Source organism: Taudactylus pleione, unplaced genomic scaffold (assembly GCF_031769625.1).
Source record: "Taudactylus pleione unplaced genomic scaffold, aTauple2 ptg000154l, whole genome shotgun sequence".
Classification (NCBI taxonomy): Eukaryota; Metazoa; Chordata; class Amphibia; order Anura; family Myobatrachidae; genus Taudactylus; species Taudactylus pleione.
The window spans coordinates 6,330,791-6,352,398 of NW_028284556.1; the positions used below are offsets into that span (position 1 = coordinate 6,330,791).

Here is a 21,608-nt window from a genome sequence, read left to right on the forward strand (position 1 = left end):
AATGTCGACATTGACCACGTCGTCATGATTAGAATGTCCACAAAATATCCCTGGTGGTCTAGTGGTGATTTACATGGTCCAGCAAGTCCGGCGGCACCAACAGATCCTGGGCCTGATTCAGAGCCGGTTGCTCTGACAGAGCGCTCGCTCTGAATCAGGGCCGGTCTCTTTTTTTTTTTTTTTTAGAACGCCCTCCTGGACACTCGCATAGCTGTGGGTGACCACCCACAGCTATAGCGAGCGGCCAGGAAGATGGTTGCGATGGTCAAGACCATCGCGACCATCGGGCTTGCGATGAGACCCTTGTGGTAGGGTCTCATTGCCGCAAGCCCCAGAGAGATTTCGGCTCTAACAGAGCCAAAATCTCTCCCACTGACATCACTTGTGATGTCAGTGGGGCCAACCCCCAGACGGTAGGCATTCTCATGGGAACGCCTCCGTCTGGGCAGTCACCCCCTCGGCCCACCCACCAAAGGGGGCATGCTGTCACTCAACATCGACAGCACGCCCCCTTTGGTACAAGACCCGGAGCGACGGATTGCCCGTCGCTATCCGGGTCTCACGCATGCGCACGACGGAGCCGGCTCCCGATGCTGGAAGACCGGCAGCAGTGAAGATCCCGACAGGTAATTAAGGTAAGTATAAACAACGCTCTTCCCCCCCCAACCCTCCCTTAGGGGTGCTTAACCCTAACCCCCCTAGTGCCTAACCCTAACCCCCCCTAGTGCCTAACCCTAACCCCCCAACCCTGCAGCCTAAACCTAACCCTCTCGGGGAGGTGCCTAACCCTAAACTCCCCCCGGGGGTGCCTAACCCTAACCTCCCCTTCCCCTAGCCTAACCCTCCTGAGGGGGGGGGGGTGCCTAACCCTAAGTCCCCCCCGGAAGCCCCTGACCTAACCTACCCCCCCCCCCGTGCGGCTGTCCGTGCCTGGCTTACCTTCATTCGGAATGCCGGCCGTCGGGCTCCCGGCATAGGGATAATGATAGGCATCAGGATTACGACGCCTATCATTAGTCCCCCATCGGGATTGCACAGTCGGGAAGCCGGCGGTCGGCATTTCGACCGTCGGCTTCCTGACTGCATACCCATATTTGGGTAAGTTCCCACACTAATGAATCTTAATATTTATTCACCAAAACTATAATGATAACTGTGTTTCTGTTTGATTTTTTTTACGTAATATCACACAGAAGAACTTGAAGAAACGTCTCGTGCTACATTTTAATTAAACTTAGAATTGAATGAACAAAAATATACGTTAATGCAAACAGCTACACCACTTCATGGGCAATACTATAATTCATGGGCAATACCATAATTTATGTCTCTGAACATTTCAAATAATAAAAAGTAAAATATTTTTCTTCCTTGACAAATGTGAACAAAATGTGTATATGTCCCCATGGCACTTTGTGTATCTGGCTTGATGATTATAACCATACAATTAGTGTTAGATGAAAACTACCATAGACTGTGGGCAGTGTTATAGAGTAGCATAGCAACCGTGAGTGCATATCCGGCTACACTAGAGAACTTCTCCTGGAGACCTGTGGGAAACCATTATATACCGTCACTGTAACACTGTAGGGGAGTGTAGCGCCCATGCCACTACCACCCCTCATGAGAAAGGGGCTTGACCCCAGATCAACTTTCCCAGAGGTCTGCAATTTCCCAAATATAGACCTATTTAGGACAGTTTGTGGAAAGTTAAATATGAAAGCTGAGACTAGAAAATGTTTCTCTTCTTTTAATACTGTATGGAGCTGTGCCCATTGTACATTTAATACTGTATACCTACACATGCATACACAAGCTGTATATCTCCAGTAACTGTCACAAAAACCTTTACCAGGTACCGACCATGTGAATTCTTTGCTTTGTAGCAACACATTGATAACAAACAGTTCACATATAGTCATAAGCTGTACTGATCAGAAAACATTGCAACAAACACAGGTACTTAAAACAGCAAGTCAGAGTTAAGATAATACACAATGGGAAAACAAGCTACAAATACATAAAAAAAAAAAAAAAAGTTTTTTTTCCCGGTTTTCTTTTCTTTTCTGTGACTAGCACCATCTGTACACAAGAAAGTATGAACATAAATGTTTGGATATTAAAGGTTTAAAAGGCACTTAATCAGTCTCACTGTCTCCTTCGTACAGTACTTCTGAAGCATTTAGTCCCTCCTTCCTTGTCCTCCACTGCTAATAAAGTGGGGGGAAGCTCAATCCTGCTACCAGTCTTTTTATATACAAAAAATAACCTTTAAAGTTTCTCAAAGTGCTCTCTTTAATTTTCTGCCTATCCTGGTCTTGTATTTTGTTATTATTAAGAAACAAAGTTTGCAAATCTGTTCATCCTCATTGAAATCTTCTCTACCCTTCTTTGCACATTCTCTGTCGCATTCCGACATTACTCTGTCCATCTAGTATTCATTTCAAAGTCTTTGGGTGTTGTTGGAAGGGTGAGTAAGTCTGTGTAATCGTCATTAGGACTATCATCAACTCAATCCTCCAGCTTTACCGACGCCTTGAGGTGATATCAAAGCAGGTGATCATCATAAGGTGAGCCTTGCAGAAGTTGACTCTGTTTTCTAAACGTTCCGTCACACATTCCAATGCTTCCAAGTATTCCAGGGAGTCCACCTCATATGTTTGTTCCAGGTCAACTTAACAAAAATAGGAAAAGAAAATGATTAAAATGAGGAACAACTTCAAAAACACTACTGTACCCTCTTGTGGAAATATAATAATTTTTGTTTGAAAACACAGATGGACAGAAAGTTTAGGTAGTTTTGGTGGTCAGTATATGTGTATGTCTCGCTCTCTCTCTCTATAAATATATTTTATATATAAATATATATATATATATATATATATATATATATCCAGAATGAAGGTGCACTCACCAGTTTTGTAGTTAAATCAGCAGGAGTAGTTTATTCAAAAAACATCCGCCCATAATATCAATATATGGGCTGATGTTTTTTGAATAAACTACTCCTGCTGATTTAACTACAAGACTGGTGAGTGCACCTTCATTCTGGATATTTATTGGAGCTCACGAGCTTGCTAAGGTTGCTACCCCAGCATTGAACTGTAGATGATGTGAGTGTGGACCCAAGTGGATTTATATATATATATATATATATATATATATATATATATATATATGTGTGTGTGTGTGTCAGAATAACGGCGGCACTCACAGGACTAGCAATAACTTATATGTGTGTGTATAAATATATACACACACACACATGCTATATATATATATATATATATATATATATATATCATCACAAAAATGGCCTTTGTTTTTTGTTCCTGCACAATGGTTTAACAAATAATTATGTTGAATTTAGAGTGCTAGCTTTCCTCTCACTGACCATCTCTCTCTGTCTCTTTCTCTCTCTTTATATACACACATACATACACATATATATTTGATGGTCAGCATATGTATGTGTGTGTATAAAGATGAATGGATACTGTAGACAGATTTTACTGATGTCGCATCTAATGTACTGATGACCCAAAGACCCACTAAGGCCCGTATTCAATTTGAGGCGAAAAGTCCAGACTTTTCGCCTGTTGGACTTTTCGCCTCCTTCGCCTGTTCTCCAGGTGGAAAAGTATTGGGCGCGTGCCCGCTATTCCCCGTATTCAATTTCAAAGTAGGCGAAATCGGGAACCGGCGAAAAAAAAGGGAATTTTCGGGAAATCATCCTAGGACCCCCCTAAAGATGTCCAGACATGGGGGATCACTATGGGTACCCCCATTTTTGCCTGCAGGTGCATAAAAGCAGCTTTGAAGAAGGTGATGCAGAAGACCATTTAGAAGTTTTTTGGGGGGAAAAATAACTATGGCCATCAAATTTGGGGTACATGAAAATGGGTGCAAGCATATTTTTAAGTCCCTGAAATTTTTTAAATTCTGCACAAATGCACCTGCCGCCACTCCCGTAATGAAGAAAACACCTGTCGCATATAAGTGAACTCCTCTGGACTCAATTCCGCTGATTTAGAAGTGTGATCCTAATTCTTTTTTTTTTTAAACCCCAAAATTTGAATACATTTTTTGGGGTGTCTCTATTTTTATTATTTTTTACTTTTTTTAACACAGATCATTTTAAGGAGGCATTCCCAAGGGTGCAGGCTATTTTTTTTAAGCCTGCACCACTAAACCCCAATTCTGCACTTTTTTTCGCCAGCAAAAGGCTGCCGAAAAATTATCCTCGTTTTTTAACATTGATTTTTCGTACCGGTGAAGAGTCCATGTAAATGAATACGGGGATATTGGAAATAGGCGAAAATGACATCAACGGCGATGGATTATCACTGATAACGGACTATTTGCCCCATATTGAATATGGCCCTAAAATGGATTTAGGACAAAGGTTCTTACATTCACTGAGCCATTTATTAGGATCCAGCATTAGATATTGCTTAGTGATCTCTAACTCCTTCATAAGCCATTCATATTTAGCCTTGACCTCCGCGATCCTCTGCTGGCGATGTGCCAGGATCTTCAGCTTTGAGCTAAATCTGGTCACCGTCTGATGGAGAAATAACGATAACATTTATATATTTCAGAGAGGAATACTCAAAAATCAGAAAAACTTCATTTAAAGTAAAAATGTAAAATACTAAGTCCAAAATGCCTTGTTATATTACCAATATTACCGTAACTTGGTATTTATGTTACCAAATGCTTCTGCTGTCTGGCTTCACTGCGGCCTGTTAGCGCAATCAGAGGAGAACTGTGCACATGGGATCATAGTGGTTATCATCCAACTTCATTTTCCGCCAAGCCATTAATGACAGCATTAATATCACAGGCTGTGGTATCAGCCCAAGTGCTGGATATGTTCTGTGTTATACCTGCGTGGGTGATCAGCTTAACATACTGTATGTACAGGAGGATTAATATTAGATCCCTTTTACATGGATCTAATGGAACTGCTTGGCGCAGAAGACCTGATTGTTTTCATTTCCTAGCAATGCACTAACCCTAAAATACAATATAGAAATGATATTCCATCTCCTGCTAGAGAAGGATGAAAGAGGCTGGTTGCAATGTCCTGTGATGTGATTGCTGGCAGGAAGTAACAGTATAACCCTCCATGATCTCAGCTTTATCTCAGCTAGCTCCAGGTTAGATAAACTCCATAAAATAATACCTATATGCCAACCTTGGTACTGAGTTATTTTATATTAAGCACATCTGTTCTTTACATTTAGAGATCCTTTAATTCATGGAAATGAAAAGTGTATTTTCTTAACATTTTTTCAATATGGTCGCTCTCATAACTGCGGTTCATTGATTTTGCATTGAAATATCATCCAATAATAAAGCCATGTACCTTGCCGTCTTCACTCCGGCGGCGCTGGAGCCTCTCCACATCATCAATCTCATAAACTTTAATTTCAAATGGCTCTCCTAGGGCTCGTTGCCCATTACGTAGAGGTCCATCTACCCAGCGTACTCCAGGGCTGTTGGCTGGCTTTCTTACAGGAGAGGTGGCATCAAGTGACAAAGCTGGTACAAGTCGCCGTCTTTGTGATCCTGTTATACAGAGAGATCCTGTCACTGTCTTACTGAGTACAAGCCATGCACAAATGATATACAATGAGTGTGAGTAAATGATTACCTGAACAGATTATAGCTGTGTGAGCAGTGTTCTAAGGAAGCTGCTCATCACAATTTATCATTTCATTTCTATCTTATGCAAATTGTGCATTTACTGGAAATTAGTCAATAACTGTATAACCCTGCATACAAGGGCGGTTTAAGAGAGGAAGGGGACTGTGTGCAGCCTCCATGTGGGCGCCCTCCTCTCCGGCAGCGGTGTAAACTTTGGCTTTTTGCCAGATTATACTGCGCATGCCAGGTTTCCGGAAACATAGTGCCCGTGCTATGTTCCTGGAGACTTCTCTATTGCACATGCACAAAAATGGCCGCAGCACCATTTTCCCAGTGATTTCTGTCTGCAGCACCGACCAAGGCGGGACTCAGGAGAGGTAAGTATACTTACTATAACATAACATGGGTGTAGGGTGTGCAATGTGGGCTCCCCAATATTGCAATGGCATATCCTGCACCCATTATAGATATGCCAATGCCTAAATGTAAGTGTTATTCTATAGTGAGTTGTGACTGTCACTGTGCAGAGCAGAACCCTGACAGGTCATAGCCTGGGCATGCAATATGTTATAAGCTGCACATGACCTGGCTGCCTACAGCACAAAGAGCACACACAGACTATGAGAATGAACACATATCGTGTGAGTTATACAAGACACTGCATATACAATGCACTTTATTCCATCATATGATTTGCCTTAATCTAAGATCCGTCACATCAACATTCAGATTTTTCTAATTGTCTTGTAATAAAAGGTCCTCCTGATGCACAATATAATCAATACCAATTCCAACTCTCTAACACAATTCTATTGTCGTATAAACACGTGCTTTATTTCTATTATCTGATCACTCCAACTAACTTTAAATAAATGAAAATAGCTTTCAAAACTGCAACTTAATTTTTTATTTACTATTATTGTCAAAAAGTTTTTTCTTTATTTCTATGGGAATAGCGCATTCTACAGGCTATATTTCAATCAATATTACTTTCATTTATTCACAAATTAATGCATGCTTCAATCATTGCATTTTAAATTGGCACAGATGTTAATTAACTTAATATAGATTTAACACCTTATTTTTGTGTATTTGTTATTTCGCTCTTTGGCAGTACTAGCATATTACTAATGTTTTATGGTCAGTAATGTAGACAGATGTACAGATTGAGCATATATTTTATAGATGAACAATGCAGTACGCTGACCCCCAAGGCGTTGCAAATGTGCCAGATTGTGACAACCCAATCCCTTCTATTATATTTTAATACTATAAGGTAGGGTCAACCACACACTGTGCAACCAACACACTATTCATCTAAATAAAGCTGAGCCTTAGAGGCACTAGTGTAACATCTGCACCTGTACACTCTCCCAGAGCCCAACATATAGAGGGACAGCTTGTACTCGCTATATGGGAAGATTTCCTGGACAAGATTAAATGTATAGATTACAGTATACAAGAAGAGGGGCTGAATATAAGATGATCATTAAATAAACTTTTTAAGCAGAGATTTGACAAAAATAATCTGTAGAACTAAATCCTACCACCATTTCTGAAGAACAGGTAAAGATTGCAAGAAGCAACAAGATAAAGCACCCTGAGATGTGTACAGCCCTCTTCTTGTGGTTACACTAAGTGGAAAGGCGCCTTGAGAATGTTTTTATGACACCATGACTGACACGATCAGCATTACTCAGCTGAAAGATGGAAGCAGTTCCTCATTTGTGAATTCCTGTTAGATTCCTCTCATCACTCCCTAGTGTTTGTGGTTTACATGACAAACAATTGATAAGCTTAGCTGGAGAGACACAGGTAACAATGAAACTGTTTGTTATATTGCCCCACAACAGGATAGAGCTTGTCTTCCCACAGAGTGCTGAAACATGAGCTACCGCTGGCTGTTACACGTAGGGGGCCCAACATAAATGACCACTTGTGCCTTAGAGCTTTTGAATACTGATATTATTCACAGTGATTTGATGATTTGATGACAACTGAAGGCATGTACAGTAGCGCTACTAAATAAGTTACCAATATATTTGTAATGGAAATATAAAAGGACAGTGAGTAAATGATTATCCCAACAGATTATAGTGATTTTTGTGATTTTAAAAAACTAATGAATGCAATCCTGTGCACAAGCAATATATATAAACTATGTATATATAACTATAGTTTTCTCTACATAATTATGATCGCTGTAAACTGTAATTATGTACCTATGTAAGTTTATATACTGTCTATATTAGTCTGTAATATGTATGTTGTCTATTTTCCCCCATGTATGGCACTACAGTACCCTTGTAGTGCCATATAAATAAATATTATTCAACATAATATTAATAATAATAATAATAATAATAATAATAATAATAATAATAATAATAATAATTCTCGAAAGATGTTTAGGAAATCTAACAAACTTTAAAAATGAACAATATGCAGAGATTTAGACCAATAAACTATTAAGGTATGTTGCAAATTCAAGAACTTCATAAGCATTAATGATGGGTTGTCAGGATAATTATACAGCATTGTTCATAATCTCATAATATTGAAAATATATATATTTTTTATACTGTTCCAATCTACTCTCTTGCACTGACTATATACTGTAGCAAGGACTCACAGTAAAGAAGTATAGCACAGAAGTCTGGAACATAATGTACGTTGTACCAGTGAGAGATCTTTTCTGGTAGGATTTACAAAATAAACTATAATGGCTAGATATAAGAAACGCCTTGTGCTAGAAATGTGATCACATCTTCACCTCTCCCATTTGTAAATGGTGACAACATCCGATTAAAAGCAGGCAGATATTACATAGACATTACTTATGTATCATCTGCATGTGGTATATTTACATTAAAACGTGTATATAAAGCTTGGAGATGAGATTTGGACACTTCCACTAAGAAAACATCATCTTTCATTATCAGAATGAAGTCGGTAAGACCCTGTCTGTGCACAGGATGAGATGTCACCACCTGCATGAATCCCACATAGACCGTTACCTCTGCTATATGAAGCAATTAAGTGAACAGGAGACGGGTGCAGTAAGTGTGAGAGAATCCTCAGCACACATTCAGACCATAGAAACAATTTGATCTTTCAACAGCAGTGTCATTCTGCTGCTAGGAGACACACTGACACCTTATATGAGCTGGGGAAAACAGTTTATGAGTTTACGGGAATGATCTGGTGTCTAATAAAAATGTCTTGTTCCTTACTTTAACTTGATGGTATGTTCTTCCCTAAACCAGAGACTAATTATTATCATCCACAATAAAAATGAATCCCCTACGGGTCCTGCTGTGGCAGGTCAGGCATGCACACTGTATTCTTCTGGACTCAAGGTGACCTGAACAATTTATTAAAATAGTCCTATCAATAACATTACGACATCAGCATTTCATTTATTTCACCAATTCAATTATCGTAGCTGCTAATGGCAGAGATGTAAGCATACACAGAACTTTTAGCACTCACACACTGACCTTAAAGCTGGAATCTGGGTAAGTGCTTAGTGAAAAATGTATAAGGTTATGCAGTCTAATATATTCAAGAGTGATATAATGGCACAGAGACACATTACTGGTATTAGTTGCGGGAGAGCTGGTGAAATCATGTAGAGATACTTTACAGTATTAGAATATGAAATTTGTCACACCAGAAGCTAGCAATAGGAGATGTATACTTTATGGAGATATTTGTAAACTCAATCCTAAATGTATTAGTTAGATGAACTAGTTAGTAGACTGTGTCTAACAAGTACTCTAAGTATCCGATTCTTCATCCTCTAGCTGGGCATATGCGATGTACACTAAGGCCCTCATTCAGAGCCGGACGCTCTGAGCAGAGCGCTCGCTCTGAATGAGGGCCATCCTCCATAAAAATGGAGCGTCCTCCTGGACGCTCGTATAGCTGTGGGTCACCACCCACAGCCTATACGAGCGTGCAGGTTGATGGTCGCGATGGTCTTGACCATCGCGACCATCGCCACTGCGAGCCGGAGCCTGCGGTTGAGTTTCTCAACCGCAAGGCCCGGAGTGATTTTTGCTCTATCAGAGCCAAAATCACTCCCACTGACATCACTAGTGATGTCAGTGGGCCGGCTTCTGACGGTAGGCGTTCCATTGGGAACGCCCCCGTCTGGGAGGCACGCCCCCGGCACGCCCACCAAAGGGGGCGTGACGTCAATCAACATCGACAGCACGCCCCCTTTGATCAGACACAACGAGCGAAGGAAAGTCCTTCGCTCGTCGCGTCTGGCGCATGCGCACGACGGAGCTCCCTCCGTCGTGCGCATGCTCAGTGCACACCATCGACCCACTTGCGAGCGGACAGCCACTCGCGAGTGGGTCTGAATCAGGCCCTAAGTCCCACCCTCTATTGTCAGCACGTTGATCTAGGTATTATAGCTATTTGAAGGTGAAGTTTGGAATATATAAGCTACTTATTAGATCCAACTCTACTAGAGACAGTTAGATCTCTATTTTATTATTATATGGTACATTATGAGCAGATTGCTACAAATGGATTACAGCAGTTTCTCTTTTCTGTGCGTTCCTCGTGGTACAGGTTGAGTCTCCCATATCCAAAATGCTTGGGACCAGGGGTATTTTGGATATCGGAATATTCTGTATTTTGGAATATTTGCATACTATAATGAAATATCTTGGGTATAGGACCCAAATCTAAACACAGAATGCATTTATGTGTTATATACACCTTATACACACAGCCTGCAGGTCAATTTATACAATATTTTTAATAATTTTGAGCATCAAAAAAAGTTTGTGTACATACATGAAATTAATTTATGTTTCATATATACCTTATACACACATCCTGAAGGTTATTGTATACTGTATTTTAATGATTTTGTGCTTTAAAAAAAGTTTGTGTACATTGAACCATCAGAAAGCAAAGGTTTCACATTCTCAGTCATACTAAAAATATTCCGTAATTCGGAATATTCCGTATTTCGGAATATTTGGATATGGGAGACTCAACCTGTACTGGTAACACCAGTATGACCCCTATGTTACACTGTGCTGCTCTCAACAAATAAAATAATTTCATACACACGTGTTTAAGAACATAAGAGTATATTATGTTGGCAATCCTTCTGCTTTACATTGTGTATTACTGAGCTACTTTCCAGAGCCAAGTGCTTAGCGTCAGTCCCTTCCCTGTTGTACAGTACATATACAGTGTCTTGCAAAAGTATTCAATCCCTAAAAAGCTTATAGTCTGTGTTACAAGTGACACTTACAAAAATTGTTCCAGACAGTATTTTATTGCACACCAGTAGGCTCTTCAAGTATGACCATAGTTATAACTCATTTGCATTTAGTTTAATTTTGCACGGGCAAAAAGGAAGAAATTCCCTTTGTGGGGCACTCCTTATATAGTTGAACCTATGATATGGTTATGATAATTAAAATATAACCTTTATTCAAAACATACAAAATAGAGTAAATCACGGTAGAAACTGTAAACAAAAGATAATATACACAAAATTTAAATAGGTGAAAAATATAAGGAAGTAATAGTACACTTCCTAGGATAAATATTGGTTCCGGTATCTTCTATTAAGCTGCCCCAGGCTACTTGCAGGGGCAAACGCAGGATTTTTAAGGGGGTTTCCACACAATATCTATATCTATATATATATATATATATATATATATATTTATTTGCATACACACACAAGCATACATGCCCAACATACATACACTGTCTGTTGGGAATTATTTTTGTTGCACTGCAATAGATTGGATATGTCCAGGGCAGGCACTGTCATTAGAGAACCTAGATGGTTACCTAGTGTGCCAGAGTTTTTAAAACCCATAGCGCAGGCCCCATATCCATGACTCCATGACACCCCCCCGCACACAGACGAACACACACCTCTGCTTATAAACACAGCCAACATACTTCAATTAAAGATGCATCCCCCATCCTACCCCCCCAGCACCCCAGCACATGCGTTACACACAAAATGACAGTTTACACACCTAGATTCCAGAGAATCGCGGAAAACAGTCAGTGAGTGTGGCATACCCTCCAACTATGCCGTTTTAGCCGGTACAGTACCGTTTTTTAATGGGCTGTACCGGCAAACTGGGGCTGTACCGATTGTACCGGGTGGGTACACTCACCAGATTTCATAGGCAGCGCTGCTGGGACACAGGACTCCCGCAGCGCTGCTGAGTGACAGCCGGATCTTCTCCGACCTCCGTGCTTCTCTGCCAGCCGGTAATTATACAGAACTTGCAGTATAACAATAACTGCAAGTTCTAAACCAGCCAGCGCACGATGCCTCCAGCCCCCATAGACACGCCCCTTTATCCGTTACCACGCCCCTTTATCTGCGGCCACGCCCCCCATGTACCGGGTTGTTACAGGAAAATGTTGGAGGGTATGGTGTGGTATGTCACCCGTCTAGCTCCAAGCCCCATGGGAACTGTCTGGAGGAGTTGCGTTCCCCCTAGATACAGCGACAGCCAGCATCTCAGTGTGGATATGAGGAGGCAGATGCTGCATTACTGACACAGTTACCTCCTCTTATCGATCAGCTGCAGCGATGGATCGGCAGGCGGGGGGGGGGTTTCTAGGTACTCAGAAAACCCCCCTGTGTGCGCTAGTGACTTGCATAAGTATTACACCCAATGCAGACTACTACTTGGTAGAACAAGCTTTTGCTGTAATAACCGCTTTAAGGGGGGAATTCAAATAGCCGCGATAATGTAGTAATTTTTAGTGCACATAGTTTTCGCACCCTTTGCGTGTAAATTCTACTTATCGTATCTATGCGCGCACCCATTTTTCACACAATTCAATCCCAAATGATGCAAAGCTGCTTTCATACGAAAATGATTCCTACATTTACCGGCTATAAGTATAGATGACAATGGGAAAATCTGCCTGTACCACCAAAAAAGGCAAAGTGACATCGGATAACAATATAGAAGTGTTTTACTGGCCCTAATAAGAGTATTTGGAGTTCTTAAATTGTGGCTGTTATATGCATATTTCTAAACAGTGAAATAATAATAGAAAGCAGGTGTTTTTGGCAAAATAAATGTTCAGCTAAAATTAGGGGTGCACAAAAATGCCTTTAAGTATATACTGTATTTGTGTAATTTAAAGACACTTTAAAAAAAAAAATGCCTCTGACACTCACCTGCAAACTTAAAAACACCTGCCCCATTCATATAGCACCCCATATACCTGCCCCATTCATATAGCACCCCAATATACCTGCCCCATTCATATAGCACCCCCATATACCTGCCCCATTCATATAGCACCCCCATATACCTGTCCCATTCATATAGCACCCCCATATTCCTGTCCCATTCATATAGCACCCCCATATACCTGTCCCATTCATATAGCACCCCCATATACCTGTCCCATTCATATAGCACCTCCATATACCTGTCCCATTCATATAGCACCCCCATATACCTGCACCATTCATATAGCACCCCCATATACCTGTCCCATTCATATAGTACCCTCATATACCTGTCCCATTCATATAGCACCTCCATATACCTGTCCCATTCATATAGCACCCCCATATACCTGTCCCATTCATATAGCACCCCCATATACCTGCCCCATTCATATAGCACCCCCATATACCTGTCCCATTCATATAGCACCATCATATACCTGTCCCATTCATATAGCACCTCCATATACCTGTCCCATTCATATAGCACCTCCATATACCTGTCCCATTCATATAGCACCCCCATATACCTGTCCCATTCATATAGCACCCCCATATACCTGCCCCATTCATATAGCACCCCATATACCTGTCCCATTCATATAGCACCATCATATACCTGTCCCATTCATATAGCACCTCCATATACCTGTCCCATTCATATAGCACCCCCATATACCTGTCCCATTCATATAGCACCCCCATATACCTGTCCCATTCATATAGCACCCCCATATACCTGCCCCATTCATATAGCACCCCCATATACCTGTCCCATTCATATAGCACCATCATATACCTATCCCATTCATATAGCACCCCCATATACCTGCCCCATTCATATAGCACCCCCATATACCTGTCCCATTCATATAGCACCATCATATACCTATCCCATTCATATAGCACCATCATATACCTATCCCATTCATATAGCACCCCCATATACCTGTCCCATTCATATAGCACCCCCATATACCTATCCCATTCATATAGCACCCCCATATACCTGTCCCACATCAATTAACCCATTTTCCTGCACTCTGTACTTTTTCACCCCAAAAATTACATGTCACTACTGGCCAAACTAAGCTAATTAAAAAACAAACATTTTGCCTAATTAGTCATTAAGGAGGGTGCCCCAGTGATTCTGAACCAAGTCCCGACATTTTTAGACAAAAATAGGGGTTTTGCACAACTTTTCACCTGCTCAGGAGGTGGTGATTTTGCTTTGTGGCAAATGGTATGGAGAATCCACCTGCCCCAAGCACCTTCAATGAAAAAAACACGCCTCCCCCTCTATGCTTGCATTCAGCTCCCTCCCGGAAGGAGGGAGCTGAATATCGGCAAGTATGAACTGAATACGGCGATACTTTTCTGCCTGGCGAAATGATGTCACCGGCGAAACTTTTCCACGGATTCCGGCTTTTAACCTTAAATGAATACGCGCCTTTGTAGGATATTCACCTTTCTGTTGTTCAGCCACACCAATGCTGCTTTGTCCCTTTGCTTGGGATCGTTGTACTGCTGAACTTTCTCTCAGCTTTAGTTTTCATTGTATAGCAGGGGTTCCCCACCACGGTTCTCGAGGCACACTAAGGGGTAAATTTACTGGAGTAAGAGTTTTTAGAAGTGAGTTTTAGAAGAGATGTCGCCCATAGCAACCAATCAGATTCTACTTAACATTTAACTAGCACCTTCTAGAAGATAATAGCTAGAATCTGATTGGTTGCTATAGGCAACATCTCTTCTAAAACTCACTTCTAAAAACTCTTACTTTAGTAAACTTACCCCTAACAGTCCAGGTTTTAAGCATAGCCATAATTGAGCACAGGTGACTTAATTAGTACCTCAGTTATTTTGATTTAACCATCTGTGCTTAAGCATGGCTACTACTAAAACCAGGACTGTAAAGGCGCACATCCTGATGTCAACAATACTAAGCGATTGCACGATTACGACAACACTTCGCCACACTCCATATCTAATATTGTAAACAAACCGGATATCGTGTGGGGGACCTTCTTTATTTTTAAAAATGTATTATCAAAAGTTATATTTTATACAGATTTTGATACAAGAGTGCCCCAGTAATCAGCCCTACTTTTTCTTCGGATCTGAATCATTTATAAGGGTACATGCACAAAGTAATCTGCCCGCATCGTCCCCCATCTTTTGAGCATTTCAAGAATTGAAGGTGCAGCGTTTATACAGATGTGTCCACATACATTTATCCTCCGTGCGCTACAAGTCGCATTACACATAATGCGTGAGCTCCGAGTGACTTGGTAGCGCCGAGCTTCTTTTTACCTTCAAATGCATCTTATTCGTATGTTCTGTGTGCAACTGCGGGTGTATCTGCATGTGAAACGCTACGTTACAGTGACAATGGCTGTGACAGTAACATACTGTAGTATTCTGTTTTCAGTTCAGTTCTGCATGCGAAATACTGAGTCACGCCACGGCATGGTGCGACTAGAAGGCTGTTTAACGCGCAAGGAGGCTAGATGTATGAGGACACATCTGTACACTAAGGTGTGATGAGCATGGAAGGAGAAAAGTACAGCAAGCACAAAGTTTCTCCATCCTTGTTAATAATTTGATTTGTGGAAAGATTGTGTACATTAGTATGTTTCTGTACAGGCGTCAGTGATCTTTCATCTCCTCTAGTATGTAATCTTGGAAAACATAGAGAAACATGTACTTGCACCTTATCTGTGCACACGGCACAGTCTGGCAGGGAAAACAAGGTTTGTATGATACAGTATACAAACTAATTAGAACACTGTAGTTGTGTTGCCATGATTATATTGCACTTTTCTATTACTCTACATAATGTGCTGTTGAGAAGTGCTTACTGTGAAGCAATGTGAAGGGTTAATCTTTGATTTAGAACATGGCAATAAACCTATAATTTTAATATAAATCTCTATTCTATCTCCATGCAGGGGCCTCTGCTGATTTATGCTGATCTCTTCTGTCAGAAAATGGTGCTGGTCACAATAGCTATAAATAAGCTGGAGAAGGTTGCCTGACCTGAAATGAGCATATCTTCCCTGACATCATCTTTGGAGCACAATGAATTGTGGGCCGCAGTATGCAGGACTCAGAGGCGCTGAGCACCAATAAGGCAAATGCCTTCCTCTATCACACTGCTTGTGCCCTTTTTTATGATTAGCTATAATGAAAGAAAATCCCATTTGGAATAGGATGGGCTGTGGGAGTTGTGTCCTGCGATTCCCTCCTGTCACACTGCCACAGGGCATCCATCTCATAATTGAACTATTTCCAGCCTCTCAGAGCTCTTCCTACTGTACAGCTAAATTACTTTGAAACCAAAGGTAAACTAATCATACTTTCTATGGTATAACCGGTCCATTGCAGTAGGCTGCATGCTACAAATAAAGAGAGAATAATATTATCAATGAGACTGTGAATCTAGATGACCCCTCTACAAGAGTAAAGCAAACAAATAGATATGTATCTGATTATTTGCAGATCCAAGGCCCAGTATTAACTTATTGCTTAACATTTATCACTGTATAAATAATAATAGAATTCCTCTACTGTAAGGGCAAATTGTATTTTGGCTTCACAAACGTTGTGGGGCATGGTTTATGGATGACCTGCCATGCATCATGATGTGACTAATAATATAATATATAAATAAGGGTGTAGAAGAAAAGTTCAAATTATTAAAGTGAAGGATTCAAAATGTTCCAAATGCAAACTGGCAGTATTGTGAGGGGAGATTTCTACATTTGCTAGTCATGTGCATTTCAGTCACACTAGAAGGTCAGCAAATAGTCTTAAAGCATATGTGAGGCCCACCATACAGCTGCAAATGAGGGTGCCCACCTATTTATGATAAATCCTATAGAATATGTGAAATTATATAAACATAATGCACATATCAAGATTTATGGTCTGCAAATCAACACCTATAACTGTGTGTTTCCTATTGCTAGCTGGGTGGGAGGTGTAATACCAACACAAAATACAAAGTTCCAACTCTAATGCTGGGTACACACTGACAGATATATTGGCTGATCAACTGATCGGCCAATATATCTGCTGTACGTCGGCCAGTGTGTACCAGCGATATGTCTGTGAACAGCGCCATTCACATACATATATCGCATTGGCTGCGCTGCACAGCCGATGGACAGATATGTCTGCAGACCGCCCGTACACACATAGCAGCAGCTGTGGGGAGGGGGTCGGGACATGCCCACCACGACACGCCCCCACCGCCGGGACCGCTGCAGCATGCAGATGACGGTTGTTCAGTGTGTATGAACAACCATCATCTGCAGATATATCGCTTAGGTGTGTACCTAACTTTAGGTCTTACTAGTACATACAGTAAGATTTCAAGTGAAAGTGCCTATATCTACAGTATGTAATCATGTGTCAGGGCTGTAACTAGGGGTGTGTGACCGGTGCAGCTGCACAGAGCCCACTGGCCCACGGTTGCTGCACCTCGCTAGCAGGGTGTTTGTAATGGATACAGAGATACAATAGCAGTTACCTCCATTTCCGACAGAGGAAGCAGCCCCTATAGGTTTCAGATGTACCCAGCTCAGGAAAGCTAGGTACATCCGGCAGCCTACCAGCCTCTATATATTTGGTAGACCTGCCACACCTGGGAAGATTCACAAGATTTCTTCATTTGGAGATAATAGCTCTCACTGTGGTTTGTTGGAGCCCTAGAAATGTTTCTATAACATATTCAGAATTATATATTTCAATAACTTGCTTTCTCATCTGGAATTTCTGTTGATCACGGCATACTGTGCTACGGATTGGGTATGATATCCCGGCGGTTGAGTAGCCACCGGTTCACATACCGACGCCAGAAGCCCGATTGTTGAAAATCTCAACTACGGCTGGTAAGTACCCTAAACTAAACCTCCCTTGGTGGTGCCTTACCCTAATCTCCCCCAAGGGGTGCCTAAACCTAACCCCTCTATCCCCAGGCTAACACTAAAGGTAAGCCGGATACTTACTTTCGGGATGCCGGCTATCGGGATGCCGATGCCGGTATCTTCATCCTCTTCGGGATGCCGGCGTCGGAATCTTCGCCCTATTCGGGATTCCGGTGTCAGGATAAAGGCGGTTGGTATCCCGTCCACCGGCATCCTGACTACATCCCTGTGCTACTTGCTGAGACCTTGTAGCCAACTTCACATTGCTGGAAAGGTTCTATTTATGTGATGTGTAGATTCAATAGGGCAGTAATCAAGCCTGATTGTTTTTAGCTTAATTGAACCCAGTTATCAATTCAATTTGGTTCATTGGTTGAACGAGTAAAGGCAATTGCAATCGATTGTGTATAAAAATCTTTCCTTTTTTCAATCGATTGCAAATTGCACGATCGCTGCAATCAATCTCTGATGTTTGGGGGCCTTAACTAGGGAGCAATTACTATTTCACACAGGGTCAGGTGGTGCTGGGTAACTTTTTCCTTCAATAAATTAAATGATCATTCAAAAACTGTATTTACTCATGTTGTCTTTGTTTGAAGCAATGAACAAAATACAAATATGCAAAAAAAAGTAAAAATCAGGAAGGGGGCAAAAACTTTTTCAGACCACTGTATATTAATACATTTGGGTGATCCATAATGTCTTATTGTTGAAAATAACGGCAATAAGAAATGATAAATATTGGGTTTATAACCTGATAATTAAGAAATGTGCTCCCTATGTGCTTTAGCAATGCAATGAAATGAATCCATCAATCAGTGAACAAGAATAATATAGATCTCAAAATACTGTATTTAATTAGACTACTCTAGTCTTTATCACTTTTAATATCAACAATAATCTTGCTCAATCAATGAAATCTTGGTATTTAACCAATTTAAAAGTTAATGGATAGCATAACTAAATAAAATAACAGGTATATATTCCAGAAAATGTATATATACAGCATGATGCTGAGGTGTATAGATGTTGGAGCACGTGTTCCTGCACTGCATGCACAAATAATTATACATGTGTTTGTCTTTATGCAGAATTGTATGTATCTCGTGCCTCAAACCTACATATTGTCCCATATATTGCCTGATGTGTACACAGAGTTGTGAGGTGGCTGTGTTCTAGCTTGACTCTAATGCGTCTATTTATCATTAGTGACAGTGTGGGCCTGAATAATATAATTTGCTATTGTCGCATATTGAAGTAATAAGGTATGACATATTTTTTTTAGGTATTTAAAAAAAAAAAAAACATTTGCCAAAATAGTGGCTCCAACAGCTATCACTATAACTTTACTGCCAGCCCAAGCCCTGTGCAAGGCCATAAGGCAGTACATGTGAGGAACAAATCTGCAACAGCCGGGATAAAGGCTGCTAGGGGATGTGGAAATGAGAAGATCCATCTCCGCCGATGCTCCCACCAAAGAGTGAGAACAGCTAACACCATTAGAAGCTTGGTAAATTGGGCCAGAGAATAATGGGGACTGCAGCGTTATTTTGCCTAGCACAATCGATTTCTCCTGCATTAGGCAATTGTTCCATTTTTGCCCCGATCCTTGAAACCGTCTGAACCTTGTGGAAACAGACATTTAGCCCTTAATCACAGTGTGAAAATAAAGTCACCCAGTATGTATGTGTGCTGCATACAAGCAGTGGCGGATTACCAAATAGGCAGAGTAGGCACCGGCCTATGGCTTCCGCGACAACGGCTCAAAATAATATTGATTTGATCTTGAAAGAAAATTACAATCTAAATTTATTAAATTGTTTCTACTCAGCAGCTTTATTTTACACTGCAACTTACAGCTAAGCTAGGCCCTGCCCCTTCCAACTCTAAATCTGTCATCACTCTTTAAATTTGCACCTCTGCAATGCAACATGGTTGTGACCACGTAAAAAATGGCACCTTCAAGCTGGGTTGAGGTGCAAATTTCCAACTTATAGCTGCAATTGGCCCTAACATTTTTTTTTTTGTAAACTGCAGTGGGAAGTCAGGGTGCAACTGAACACTTTGGGCCAAATGTAATAGGGTGAGAGTTTAGAAAATGTGAGAGTTTAGCAGTAACCTCTCACACTACTACATTGGTCGAGTTGTATCTTCAAAACGGAAAAACATCTCGATGAGAGTTTAAATCGTGAGAGTTTTTGAGTCTGAAAAACATGCAAGTTTGCACGTTCTCTGACTCTATTACATTGGCCGTGTGTGAGAAAACTCACATTCTCTAAACTCTCACCCTATTACATTTGGCCCTTTGTCTTTATAATTCATGTATTCAAATTTAAATGCTTGGGTTCGCCTGTCCTTTAAACTTGTCCTGCTGACTACAATAAATAAATCATCTAAAACTCCCTGTTACAGATTGCTTGTAACCCATGACTTCTGTAGCTCATAGGATTAGTAATTAGCAGTAAACACTCCTTTAATGTCAAGGAATTGCATTGTACAGAAAGTACCTGATTATACCGACACTAAATCTCTAGCAGATTACTTTTTAAATAACTGCACTTGTAATTAGTTTACTATTATCTTTTGATATATATATATATATATATATATATATATATATATTGTTGGGAAAAGGAAATTATGGATATAACATATTTTAATGTGTAATAATTTACCACTTATTATATAACTGATTTGCAAAGAAAGGATTGTGAATACCATATGACAGACCCGTTTTGGGTCTAACATTACAGTTTATACTTTCCTCGAACTACAATATATCTAGTTCGTGTAGTAATTCCCAGAGATGTGATAGCTCTCAGTTATGTGGTCATGAAGCCCTGCAGCCCTGTAGTCTTTCATCTTTTAAAAGAAGAATGACCTTATCTACAAATTACAAATTTCTATAACATAATGTGAACAGAATACAGTATCTTGGAGCTAGCACAATCAATTTTATTGCTTAATTATATTCAAGGCCATTTTCTCATACCCTTTATGTGTGATATTGATTACTTATATAGCATACAGCTACAATTTTATGCTTCCCATCTGCTATTCCAATCAATTCCTCTCCTGGTGATGTCAACACCAGCAACGTTCTAGCTAATAAAAAGTCATCTGAATCATGCAAAGGGTAAGGGGTGGATGAGCATATTATAGTGGTGTTTCAGTCCTAATATAATCCATGGATTAGCAAGTACATAAAACAATCACTGTATATTCACTGTCCTATGCTCACACCATGTATAGGTGATCATCACACATACAGGCCTCATACAGGTATTCTCTCCTGTCAGTGTAATCAATAGATCAATCAAACAGAAAATAGACGATCTAACTGAATGTTGAACAATATATGCTACAATTAAAATGTATGCATGTCACTGAATTTTAAAAGATTTGATGATTGTTCATTCCTCATTTTATGTTACCCATCAACAAACATTTTATAGTCAGAAACAACATTCATGAGAATTCAGCCTATCCATTTACTAAGAACTGTGTACCTTAATGATGACATTAGAGTGCATTAAATGCATTTTTTGACAATAATGGTAAAAACCATACAAGGCATGCCTCAACTATGCGTGGGTGAAACTCATTATTGCAGCTACCATTTAATCATTGTTGTTTGATGGTGTTTCTGTTTACTACAGAGCACAGAAATAATAAGTTTACTATGGGACTGACGTGAATGGCCAAATATTCTCTGTAAATTGCTGCGGAATATGTGTGCGCTATATAAATAACTGGTAATAAATAAATAAATACAA

The 21,608-nt window shown here is 40.4% G+C and overlaps 1 protein-coding gene across 1 annotated transcript in view; it reads right to left on the reverse strand.

The window, feature by feature from the left end:
- Positions 1-1,220: 1,220 nt before the first annotated feature.
- The window catches only part of KIF26B (kinesin family member 26B), a 507,120-nt gene continuing 486,732 nt past the window's right edge, over positions 1,221-21,608 (reverse strand). The window contains exons 13-15 of the mRNA XM_088474362.1: positions 5,372-5,574; positions 4,414-4,564; positions 1,221-2,674 (exon numbers count right to left, since the gene is read on the reverse strand). Of these exons, the coding sequence (XP_088330488.1) occupies positions 2,526-2,674; positions 4,414-4,564; positions 5,372-5,574 (503 nt within the window). The 3' untranslated portion in view covers positions 1,221-2,525. The remainder of the gene's footprint in view (positions 2,675-4,413; positions 4,565-5,371; positions 5,575-21,608) is intronic.